The sequence below is a fragment of the Magnolia sinica genome, chromosome 18 (assembly GCF_029962835.1).
Source record: "Magnolia sinica isolate HGM2019 chromosome 18, MsV1, whole genome shotgun sequence".
NCBI lineage: Eukaryota > Viridiplantae > Streptophyta > Magnoliopsida > Magnoliales > Magnoliaceae > Magnolia > Magnolia sinica.
In genome coordinates, this window is record NC_080590.1 from 64,570,496 (window position 1) to 64,584,082 (window position 13,587).

The 13,587-nt window shown below is 39.8% G+C and overlaps 1 protein-coding gene across 3 annotated transcripts in view; it reads left to right on the forward strand.

Moving 5' to 3' along the window:
• Positions 1–8,319, forward strand: part of LOC131233189 (protein RRP6-like 2) — a 68,929-nt gene extending 60,610 nt beyond the window's left edge. The window contains exons 10-15 of one of the 3 annotated variants that reach the window (XM_058229817.1): positions 5,530–5,617; positions 5,722–5,891; positions 5,980–6,027; positions 6,118–6,288; positions 6,771–6,890; positions 7,552–8,319. In XM_058229817.1, coding sequence (XP_058085800.1) covers positions 5,530–5,617; positions 5,722–5,891; positions 5,980–6,027; positions 6,118–6,288; positions 6,771–6,890; positions 7,552–8,196 — 1,242 coding nt within the window. In that variant the 3' untranslated portion in view covers positions 8,197–8,319. Of the gene's footprint in view, positions 1–5,529; positions 5,618–5,721; positions 5,892–5,979; positions 6,289–6,770; positions 6,891–7,551 lie in introns of all 3 variants that reach the window. The other 2 variants (XM_058229816.1, XM_058229818.1) reach the window with 2 other exon arrangements.
• The last annotated feature ends 5,268 nt before the right edge of the window (positions 8,320–13,587 follow it).

Here is a 13,587-nt window from a genome sequence, read left to right on the forward strand (position 1 = left end):
CCTTTTCTAAATGATTCTTTCTTTCTTTTTGTTGAAAGGTTTTTCTTTTTCTAAATGATTATTAAAGCCCCACCAATTTAAAAACACAAAATGGAAGCCAAGTGAAGCTGAAAATAGAAGAAAACAAGCATAATTTGAATCGTAAATCATAGGATTCATATAAAAAAGGGATTCAAATTGTTTTGCTTAAGATTTGACTCAAATCGTAAATCGTAGGATTTTGATGACACTGCCGGTAGCATGCTATATGGAAAATGCTCACATGTGCACGTACCACCAATGGTGATACCTTTTTATTGTGGGGCCAACGTGATGTGTGCAGCATATCTGTCCCATCCATTGGTGTAACCCTTCGATGCCCTTCCATACAAACACACAAAAAAGATGTCCAACCAGCGGTTAGTATCTATATTGTCATGTGTGCAAAATCCAAGCCATTCAAAAGTTGGCATTGCCATGAGGGAAACTTTGTGGGAAAATTAGATTGATCCACTCATCAAGTGGGCAACACCTGTTCTGCGCACAACTATGCACACCACCACCACCACCATCATCATCATTATCAAATCCTTATCCCAGCTACCCACTAATTGGAGATGGAACCACGTTCTGTTGTTCCACTGTATTAAGTACCATATCCTTGTGAAACTATAGGTCATCAAATCTTTTGTTACAACCTCTTCTCACGTCCTTTTGGTTCTTTGCCTTGCCTTTTTAGATCCTTCAACTTGAACCAACTCACTCCTAACCTGTGCGGTTCTTGGTCGCCGTTGCACAGGATCAAACCATCTAAGTCTACTTATAACCTTTTGGTGCTACTCCTTGAATGCATTCGTTTCTAATTCTATCTTCCTATTGCCACTCATCCATCTCAACATCCTGATATCAGGTATGAGCATCCTATGAACATGTTCCTCAACTGCCCAACATTCCCCCCATAAAGCATGGCTGATCTTATAGCTATCCTATAACATTTCACCTTTAGTTTGATTGTTATATTCCAATCCCATAGAACTCCCAAGTTGCATCTCCACTTCATCCAACCAGCTCTAAGTCTATGGGCAAAGTCCTTCTCAGTTCCTATACTCTCGAATTACCAACCTAACATGTCGAAAACGATCATCTTGGGGTACTTGTTCAGCAATCATAATAATTCCTTGTTTTCACTCCCATTTGCATTCCATATACTCCATTTAAGTCCGAGTAGCTTTAAATACTTTATATTCAAAAGCATCCCTCCATAGAGCAAGCCCCTCCATCATCTTGTCAATCAAAATTATGCCATTTACAAAAAACGTACACCCAATGTTCGAATTATCTCTGATATTATCTTTCTCCAGCTCAGCGATACCGATAACATCGGTAGCGATATTGATAACGCTGGTAGTATTAGAAATTCCAGATATTAGCAATGTATTGCTAAGTATCGCCAACATATTAATATCACTAATGTAATCATCAATATTTTCAACTATGTAAATTCTAGGTGTCGCTTGTATTGCCAATGCATCAATATCGCCAATGTATTGCCAATATTTTCGACTATGTAAATTCTAGGTAATGCTTGTATCATATGTGTATCGACGATATTTCAATAATATCGCCAACGTATTGATATCATGGGAATTTTGTATATTAGAATTTTTATTTTTTTTTAATGGGCACATGGTTGTATGTAGTGTTCAATTTGTCATTGATACTAATAATAATATATCGATATTATCAATATCGCAACATGCGTGATATTGAGACCACAATCTTTCGTTTCATTTCCAATTGTTGATGATTTCTTGGTGAAATATCATGTGTTGTTGATATTTTGCAATATTGATGGATTGATGCAGGACATGAAATTAAATATGATATGCAAGATTTCAAGCTTTAGATCATACCAAGTTCTAAGCAATCATAAAAAAAAAAAAAATCCACGTCCCACATACGATCAAACATTCAACAAGGGGAATATACGGGGGTCCAAGTGATGCAGGACATGGAAAATTAAATATGATATGCAAGATTGCAGGCTTAGATCACACCAATTCAGAAACAATCACACAAATTCCACATCCCACATGAAAATCCAAACATTCAATTAAAGGGGAATCTATGCGGGTCCAAGCCGACACAGGCTAGGACTGGACCAATAAAATTATAAACCAAACAATGTCAAAGGGAAATAAAATCAACTACTCATGCATAAAAATCAGTCCCTAATCCAAGGGATTCCCTAATTTCAATTCAAGGAACCATAAAGTGATAAAAAGGGGCAAATCAATTAGGGATCATGTAATATAGGGTTAGGATTCATAAAAAAATGACTATGAGAGGATAAAAGAGGATAAAAACCTGAGCCAAAAGATGATCCCGCGTGTGGACAACAACAATGGCCCAAACGGACGTGCGTGTGATCCCGGCCGCACGTGTGTGGGGCCCACTATTCAGAAAAAGGCCACCTTGGCCCTGGTCAGCCAGGGATGGACTCCAAAACCTCCAAATTTCAGCTCGATCCGATGTACGGTTTGTGCGTGGTGCTCCGCCAAAGTTTCAGCTCGCCTGCGGGCCGAAATCTGAAACTGGCTGTAGGGTGATGAATAGCTACAAAAGTTAAAAAATCAAAGCAATAATGATGATAAAAGATGAAATATATGGATAGGAGAGGGTAGCGACAGATGAGGATAGATGTGGTTTCACACCACGTAGTTAGCCCTTCGAAAAGGGAGGGCTTCGCACCCACTTTTGAATTCTTCCACAACTCACGAAGAGAGCAGAAAAATAAAGCAGGAATTTTTTATTAACTTCAATGAATGAAAAGAACTACAAAGGGTGCCTATTTATAGGGAGAACCCTATACCCAAAAACTCGCACCATGTGCGACACCTATTACTTGGCGATGAAGTAAACTAAAATAAAAACCAAACAAGGAAATCTAAAGCGTTCACGATGTTCTAAATAATAACAATAAGCAAAACTAAAAATATAAAACCAATCCGACGAGTGGGCCACGATCATGAGATCCCATGGTGGGCTTTTCTTGACTATCGGGCCACTTTTCTGAACCAAAACTTGTCTTTTAGCTAGGAAGCCCTCCCTGGACGTCGTCATCGAGCCAGATCGATGGTGGGGTCCTCCTTCTGCGTACGTACGTGCGTAGGGGTGGTGGTGTGCGGGCGTGCGTGTGCACGATGTCCTCATCACCAAGCCTACACAAGTTAGGGCTGAATCAGATGAAATTATAAACCAAACAATGCTCAAAGGAGTGTAAGATTCACCCATCCTCGCAAATAAATGCTCCCCAATTCAAGAGATTCACCATGTTTCAATTCGGGGGAAAATCTAGGGTTTATAAAAGTTGAAAAACTTGGAATTTGGGATTATTTAGGGTTAGGGTTAGGGAGTTTAAGGTGAGAGAGAGGAAAACAGAAGAAATACGAAACCTGAAAAGGATTCTACGTGTAGACAACAGGCCCACCTGGGCGCACGTGCGTGACTGCTTGGCCACACGTGTGTGGGGCCCACGAAACTGAAAAAGGCCACCTAGGGCTTGGTCGGCTAGGGGAGGCCCACTCTCACACCAGGTTCGCGACGATCCAGCTTTCGGCGTGTGCGTGGTGCTCCACCGAAGTTTCAGCCTCTCTGGTGGGCCAGAATCTGGAAATCTACTGTAGTGAAGAACTTGGGTACAAAAAAAGGATAAATCTGAAGATGGGAGGGTTGTGGAAGATGGCGGATGTGGGGTGGAGGAGGTGGGGATGATTTGGGATGGTTGTGACTTTGCACCACAGTAGTTAGCCCTTCGAGGAAGGGAGGGTTTCACACCCAATTAGCTTCTTCAACTCAGAGGGATAGAGAAGAAAAAACGCAGAATTTTATTCATAAACTTCATTATAAAAAAAAACTTACAAGGGGTTGCCTATTTATAAGAAAAACTTATACCCCAAAAGTCATGCCATGTGCGTACTCTATTACTTAGAGACGAAGTAACAAAAATAACAACTAATCAAAGCAATCTAAACCGTCCATGATATTCCTAATAACAATAATAAACAAAACTCAAAGTACTAGATCATCTAGAGTAGTGGGCCACGATCATGAGATCCAATGGTGGGATCCATATGATGATCAGGTCCACACCTAAGAACCAAAACACAATCCTCTAACTAGGAGGCCCTCCCTGAACGTCGTCATTGATCCAGATCGATGGTGGGGCCCTCCTTGCGTATGTGCGTTGGGGGGGGGGGGGGCGTGCATGTGTGCGAGATGTCCCCATCATGGATGTTTGGATGAAAGGCTAGATGGTTAAATAGGCTAGATGGGATTCTTAAATTGATTTCTTACAACAACACATGCTTTTAAGGCCCCTTTAAATGGAAACTTGTTATGTATGCATTCTTTTTGCATTTTTTTTAAAAATTTCTAAATATGCAAATATGTACATTTTAATATCTCCAGAAGTTTCGCCGAAAATTCCACCGTTTTTCCTATGTTTCCCCGCATTTCTAGTTATCAACGATATTATCGGTGATATCAATATTGTTTCTGTATCCCCGACTTGCGAAACTTGTAGCGATACCCATTGTTCAAAATATCGGTATCGTGTTATGTATCACACGCTGGGGATACGGATACGTATCAGTTATCACATGGGATATATCAGTTGTATAACGTAATGTATCGTTGTTGTTGGAAATATGGGGAAACATTGGAAATTGGTCAAATTTTTCAATGAAATTTCAGTGATTGTTAAAAAAGACATCAATACACAAGCAATTTCAGTGATTGTTAAAAAAAACAAGTGCACATAATAGGTTTTCTTTGTATGAGGTCCTAATCTATGTGTTGTCTAACTGAATTGATGCAAGTATATTCAAATTATATTCATATAATTTATAAATGTAAGAAGATGTGTGAAAACACAAGCAATACATTCAAAACCAAAAGAAGAATCACTAAATCAGGTTACATACATGTTTGATTTTATGTTTAGATACAAAGACTACAACCGATTTGCCAGAAATTGGGATTTTTTTTATTTTTATTTTTTGAATTTTCCGTGACTCAGTCCCCCTCCTCCAAATCTCAAAATTGAAGCTCCCAATCTATGATTTTCCATGCAAAACATGAAAAAAAAAAAAACATGGATTTGTAACACTTTGACACTGATTTAACATGATTTACAGAAAAAAAAAAAAAAAAAAAAAGGGATCGAAAATAATAAAAAAAATGTTCACCGGTTCGAACATGTGGGATATATCCCACTACTTGTGCATTTTGTATTGTGCAGGTGAGATACAAGAAATATCGTGGGATATATCGCCGATATCGTCAGTATTTAAAACATTGGCGATACCGATACCTCGAACACTACGTACATGTCAAGACCTCTTCCTGTAAATGCTTCATTAACTCAACCATAATCAATGTACACACATGCATGCACATAGACAACCGTTTCTTCATATCCTTAGATATTCCTATGTATGTATTATCTTTTCATATTATTGTGTTATTCACTACTTCTATTGCATGCAGGGGCTTAGTGAGTGGAGAGATATCATTGCCCGTGAGGAGGATGAGAGTACTGGCTATATATTGCCAAACAAAGCATTACTTGAGATCGGTACTGGGAAAGCATAGCCATTCTAATTTGTTTTAGATCCATTTATTGCACTGAATTTCCAAAATGAATCCAACTTCTCTCTTTTATATTGTTTCCACTAAAAGCCAGGCAGATGCCCACCACCTCTGGCAAGTTGCACCGAATGGTGAGGTCAAAGCACCCATATGTTGAGCGCAACCTTGGTCCTGTTGTTGGCATAATTAGGAGTGCAATCACGAATGCTGCTGCTTTTGAGAATGCTTTGGAACAACTAAAGAAGGGGCGGGCAGAAACAGTAAGGCGTACATCCCAGTTTATACAACCCTGCATTCTGCCCTCCGTATTTCCAGTTCTTATAGCAGTCCTATTGATATCATATATAGGTACGAGAGCAAATTATGGAAGCAGCTGCTGCTGATGCTGAAAATCGGGTTTCTCACGAGGATCACATAAGTATGGAGATTGCATCTGCTGCTCAAGCAGGAAGTCTTAATAGCTTCGGTAATGTAATCAATGTACAGAGAGCTGAATGCATGGAAGTTTCTGCAAATGTGAAGGAGGAATCTTCAGAACAGGCAAGCATGAATTTTTATCGTGGTGAATGTCAACCATCCATTTCATCTTCTGAAACAGTTTGCTCAGTGGAGCTATCCCAAGAAGCAAGGATTGAGTCTTCACATTTAGCGAAAGCGGTATGTTAAAAGTTTGCTTCTCGGTAACATGTCTTGAGGAATTATATGGTCCTGGACAGGGGGATATGCATGGATTCCTTGGATCTTAAGTCTGTATAAGTGGGATGAATGGTTATCCAGACCATTGGTCTGATTCACCCCACCACAGATGGGAGGATGCCAAAAAATCTCTGATACCAGAAGCTACCAGTGATCCATCCAATGTTGTGCCCTTCATCGGCTGACTGTGAGCCTTCTTAACCACACGTCTTCAAGCCAATGGTCGAAGGGCTAAGATTATCACATGGTGTGATTTTTTTGAGGCATGTCCTATCCCTTTTGGTGCCATCAGATCAACATCTGTGGATCACCTGGGGGCCCTTCGTAGAGATTCAAGGGTGGAGGATACTGCACATCCAGTTATCTTCTAGTTGAGGATTATAATATATTTTAGTCTTTGTAGGATGATGTGATCTGATGCCAATATGCTTGCATCTTTGCAGGCTGCTGTAGCATCTGTCCAAATTCTAAAGAAACCAAACCGTGCCTTTGGAGCAATGTTAGGTCATTCTGCCTCTAAGAGAAAGCTGGATGGTGATCCTAAAGGGAGTTTTCTTGAGAAGGTATTAGAGAATGGTCAATTGGATACTCTCTTTTTTCACAGATACCACCTTTTCATGAATGGTAGAAAGGCAAAAAAGTAGTTATCCATAGAGGAAAAGGTTTGCATGCATAAAAAGCTGGGGGTGTAAATGTCAGCCCCCATTCAAGTAACCACATTCTGTCCTCATATCTTGTCAATCATTTCTCTGTTTACTTGCCTCTCAACTTTGTTGTTACTTCCTTTTCATTTCTGGGTTCAGGCCTTGCTGGGTCCTGGGTCTAGTTCTTGAAGGCCCAGAGCTGGATCCGACCAGGTTCAGGTACCCATCGGATCTTTGGATCTAGATTTTGGGTTGGATTCAGGAGAGATAAGAGCATTCAAATGGTTCAGCTCACCTGATTGCTATAATCATCAATATTTATTAAATATACACCACTATAATATTAAAACTAGGTAAACCCAACCCAGAACCAACTTTAACTGGGTCCATCACAGGGACCCCATCTGAACCTGACCAAACCTAATTTTTAACTGGGTCCAAAAGGCGAAACCTGATCCCAGCCCGAAAATCAGGTTGGGTCCATTGGGTACCTAGATACTCCCCTAATCATTTCACTTTATATCTTACTGATCTCTAGAAAGGAAGATCATTTCATGCTAGTTGTGTTGAAAATTTTCAGGAAAAGGCTGAGGTCAAGGTGGAGCAGATAAAATCATCTGTAACCCTTCCATTCCACTCGTTCTCGGGCAAGAGTAAACAACCGGTATCAACTGCAGATCGGAGCATCAAACCCTGCGATCTGCTACATCGGGAAACTAATGAATGTGTCCATGAGCCGGCAGAGGTCGCCGAATTAGAAGATATCATACCATTGGAAACCGGTTCTAATGATCGAGAATCATCCCCAGAAATTCCAGACGGGCCGGAAAATGGCACCACCAGAGGTTCTCCATCAGGTTCTGACACGGCAGATGAGCCGACATCACTCACTGATTTAGCCTCCAGTTTCCAGAACTTCTTCCAGTCAGGAAATCAGAAGAGGAACTCAAAGCAGGAGAGAACCCAAGAGGCAGACAGTTTTCTGTTGAAGCCATTTGATTATGCTGCGGCAAGGAAGCAGAAGAGATTCGGGGATTCCCAGGAACAAAAGGTGGATGTGGAAGGTGGCAATGATGTACTTAGAGCGCCATTGGATTCTATGGAGAGCCATAAGGGTCTGATTTCTGGTCGGGCTCGCAGGGAAGAAACAAGTAGGGAGTTTCCGCAGCCGAGACGTCGGCAGGCATTTCCTGCTTCAGGGAATCGAAGTGCGACATTTCGCTAGTCTATATACATGCTTGATTTTCCCCTCCCCCTTTTTGGGTGGATGCTCTCTCACTGAAAATGATTAATGAATAAATACATGGTATGATCAGTATCATCTTTGAAGTAATCTTTTTGGACCAAAGGAGTGGAGGATGGCTTGAACTTATTGATGCACCACCCACGGGACTTCCAGTCCACTTTTTGGGCCATAACAATTCCAGTGTAGTGCTGGATGGTCATCCAGATCTCACTGCCAGGGCCAAAAATACTTCATTTTGCGGCATGCTCTACCCTCACCCTTTCCTGGAATGCTCCATAATTCTATGGATGCGATTGTTGGATATGTGATTTTGCCATGGCTGGCAGTAACCTTGACTTCCCTTGTGCATGGAGCACATCATTTGGTCAGTAATCCTGGATAATGCAGAATACCTCCCTTCCGCCCAGAAAATGAAACACCCATGTCAATGAGTTGCCCTCCATGTTCCAGCCCTTCCAGCCTTTGCAGTGAGATGCCTTGAGATATTGCTCTCAAATTGCCATAGGAAATTGTCTAGCTCCCTAATGTCTGGCTATCCATTGAAGACTATACGAGTCTAGTGTTTGCATTTCAGATGCTTGCCTATAGCCATATTCACTTTTTCATTATTTCTAATATCCCTTTCATTAACTAGCTCCTGCAGCATGAAGGTCAGCATCTTAGTTTAGAAAGCTCCCTTCTACTGATGGTGAGTGTCTACTAACTTGTCAAGAGTACATGGCATGTTCCTCATAAAGTTCCTTAACCCTGCACTCGAAGCCCTCCCTCTTATCTTGTTGCTTGTTAACTTGAACTACTCTTGTCCATCGACCCATTGCAACCTCCAACCTTGTGAACCGTGCCTCCATGACAACCATCAAGTTACCCTCACTTCTCCCTTCCTGTCCTGATTGCTCATTGCTGTTTAACTCCATTGAGACTTTAGCTCTCTTTTTAACTCATAAGAACTACAACCCATTAGTGACCATCCTTGGATACTGCTTGCCGCAGCTTGCGTGCTTCTCCAAGCATCAACCATCAACCGTCCAGCATTTGACTAACAATCCCTTGCTGTGCTAGTGAACTGCCCAAGTGTTAGTTAACTTGAGAAAATAATGTCTTTGATTGCATCTATATTTCGACCAATGCATCCCAATAATGTTCTTCATTCCCTCCTTGGCATTACTCAATGCACGTGGTTGCGGGTGATTGTGTGTATCCACAGGGAATAGTCTTGCCTCTAAAGGGGCATGGATACTGTCTTCAAATAGTAGTAATAATAATGTTCTTCATTAAAAAATATTAGCAAGTAAAATGTGCATCCGAGACTCCAACATTGCCTTCCAATCCGATATTATAGTTTTGTCCAATATCATCTAAACTTTTCTTTTGAAAGAGAAAACCACAACCAAACAACGATCAAAGGTGCGATTGAGTGTTATTTTTCTTCAGTAAAAGATATTTTGATCTCCCCTTTGATAATTTTAATTTCTGGATGTTTTGGATCAAGGCGTATTGCCTCAGACAATAGCATTGTCAAGTGCAGTATCTTTAATTGGCCCATATAGATTGTCTATCATCTCTTCTTTTGCATCTACCATTGTCCCTTTTCAATTTTGAATCAAATCTTTTCATTAGACAATGTATAGTCATTTTCATCAAACTTTTTCCAACTGTAAAAATAATCTTTTGTGGGTTTTTTTTTTTTTAACCATCAAATAATGATTATGGCGCCTCTAATATCCATATTTTACATCTGTAATTGTCATCCACATAAACCATGTCACATCTAATGCAGTTTTATATGAAGTTGAAGTGCATGATCTAAAATCCATTGATGCTTCAAATTCTTTCATAGAATTAATGACCACTATTTTTTATATCAACCATTTCTTTCTACTGTATTTCCCTTGGAACCTTTTGAATATAACCTTTGATCAAGCAATCAGGCTTTGAACTTTACTAATCTACCTTTCTAAATTTGCAATTATTTTGTAAGCTGCCCATCTTCCGTAATTTCAATATTTTACAAACTTTTAGAAACCTTTTAACTTGGATCTCATCCAATATCGATTACTGTTGCCTCTTGCAGTAGTTCTTCCTTTGGCCATTAAAGCATCATTAGATTAATCCTGAAACATCCACTAAACCCTTTTACTATTTTTCTATATATTCTTTTTAAGCAACATGGACGGTTGATTCCATATTGAGATCTTGAGCATTTCTGAGATTCATGGTTGAAGCATCCTAGGAATCTAACATTGAACATGGTAGTAGAGCTATCTTTCATCGTCATCAACCATAACCTTCTGTTAACCATAGTATTGAATTCATTTAAGTATGCTTGCAAAGAGGACCCTTCCTTTATGGTCGAGTTAAACAATTACTTGGGAAAAATTTCTTATTTGATATATATTTCTCCTTATATGAGTTGCTTAACTCATTCCAGAAGCCTTTGGTAGTGGTTTGACTAGATATGTTCGAAAGTATTGAATCATCTAAAACAAGAAGATTCGCCAAAGCCAACTTGCTTTTTCTCTTCGAATATCCCATTCTTTCATTTGTGCAGGCTTGTTTTTTCCACCCAATCATATTGCAGAGCCCTCCACCAAAATGTTATTTGTATTTAATTTCCACAATGCATAACTGAATTTGTTAAACTCTAGCACCTTGAATCTAGTAGAACTCAATTTATCCATAACAAACACATTCAACATGAGCACCAACATTGATTTTGCCTCTCAACATTGCTCAAATACCAATTGTTGAGAAAATTCTAACATGATGGATATATATACACACACACACACACACACACACACACACACACACACGCACACAAACAAACAAAATCACAAAGAAAAGAGTAAAGGAGAAGCAAGATATAAGGAGTTGTATGGTTTGGCAAAATTCCTTAGCGCCTGTTTGGCACAAGGGATTAGCTCGTATTAAGTGGGATAGGATTTCAAATCCTGTGGTAAGAAAAATCATCCTTGTTTGGTTCATCATAGATTTCCAACATTGGGTCCTGTGCATGGAGTAGGGAGGGCTAGAGAGAGCTTTCGCAATCCTTTCCGCTCAACCAGGATTTCTGGAATCAACGGGATTTCCTCCTAAAAGTCGTTAGGCAAGAAGTTCTTACGCTGGAAAGGAGGTGGGGCCGACCTTGATATTTGTGAGGAATCCACTCAGTTCATCTATTTTACAAGATCATTTTAGGGTATGTGACCAAAAAAATGAGGTAGATTTAAAACTCAAGTGGGCCACATGAGAGAAAACGGTGGAGATTGAGTGACCACCATTGAAACATTCAATGATAAAATGACGGCCAACCGACTAAGGCTTCTGGTGGACCTGTTGTGATCAGTGTTCGAATTATCTCTAATATTATCGAAATATCTCCGATATTATCTTTATCTCCAACTCAATAATACCGATAATGCTGGTAGTATAAGAAATTCTAGGTATTAGCAATTTAACACTAAGCATCGCCAACGTATCAATTTCGCTAATGTAATCGCCAATATTTTCAACTACGTAAATTTTAGGTGTTGCTTATATTGCTAATGCATCAATATCACCAATATTTTCGACTATATAAATTCTAGGTAATGCCTTGTATCATAAATATATCAACGATATTTCAATAGTAAATTTTTATTTCAATTTTTTTCATGGGCACATGGTTGTATGTAATGTTCAATTTGTCATTGATAATATCTCGATATTATTAATATCACAACATGCGTGATATTGAAACCACAATCCTTCGTTTCCTTTCTAATTATTGATGATTTCTTGGTGAAATATCATGTGTTGTTGATATTTTGCAATATTGATGGATGTTTGGATGGAAGGTTGGATAGTTAAATAGGCTGGATGGGATGGTTGGACTGATTTCTTACAACAACACATGCTTTTAAGACCCTATTAAATGGAAACTTATTATGTATGCATTCTTTTTGCAAATTTTTTTTCTAAATATGCAAATATGGACATTTTAAAATCTCCTAAAGTTTCGTTAAAAATTCCACCATTTTCCCCATGTTTCTCCGCATTTCCGGTTATCAACGATATTATTGGTGATATTGATATTGTTTCCATATCCTTGTCTAGTGAAACTTATAGCGATACCGATACTTCGAACATTGGTCGTGATTATTTTGACAGGTCTCAGAGCATACACCCACTAGTCAAATACAATGGAAAATGATGGAATGCAATGTGTATGCTAAAATGATGGCTAACTGGCTAAGGTTTTTATGGGCAAGATCCGATTATATCTGTAGGCCACAAAACATATGCCTGCCAGTCAGATACAATGGAAAATGATGGAATGCAATGTGTATGCTAAAATGATGGCTAACTGGCTAAGGTTTTTTATGGGCAAGATCCGATTATATCTGCAGGCCACAAAGCATATGCCTGCCAGTTAGGTGTGCAAAAATGATGTAAATGTACTATAATGATGATGTAAATGAGGAGCAAGGGGTTGAGAAGAGAATGAATGTCGCATGATACCGGTGCACTGATTTGATGAAATTGATATAGGCTCAAACTGTTGGATGAATGGTGGTGTTGCAAGTCTAGATTGAGCGATTCATATTTGAACTTGGGTGGCTCAGGAGGCTTAATGTGTGAAATGATAAGGGATGAGAGATGTGTGAAATGAGAATGGAAGGGGGCTATTTATAGTCTCCCAACCTAGTTTTCTTGTAATTCCTAGTAATCCTAGGGACAAAATATGGTTTAATGGTTAGGATTGGAAATTGTCAGATGGCATTATATCATGGGTTGAATAAGGTGGTAAAAGTGTAATTTTGGGTAAGGAGATGGGTATCAGAGTAAATACACTTCAACCGCACACTTAAGGTTTGAAAAATGAGAAACTCACATGCTTGAGGGGCGCTGCCCGAAAGAGGGGGAGTGCCACGTGACCGGCGACAACCTGGCTACCGCGGGTCCCCACTTGGACTCCCTAATTTGCCAGGGAGCATCCTCCAAGCGTGTGGAGGCTCTGCTATGAGGGTTGCTGCTTTAAGGTTTCAACCATTTCTCCGATTGGGCTTAGTTTTGGGCTTGGTTTCGGGCTTGGTTTTGAGCTTAACTAGGTGAGTTGATTGGATTGTGAAGTTGAGTAGGCTGACGGGGTGAGTTGACTCACCGAGTTGATTCAAAGATATAGGGTTTTGGGTTCCTACGGTTTAGGATTAGGCTGATTGGGTCAACTGGGTCGAATGGGCTAAGTTTAGGATTTAGGACTGGAGTTCCTAGGGTTTAAGCTTCTAGGGTTAGGGTTTTGGATTGGGGTTCGGTTATCCATCCATACGTTTAAACTCTATCAGCTTATCAGCCTGGGGTGGGGTGTCTAAAGGATCTCAGTACCCTTTT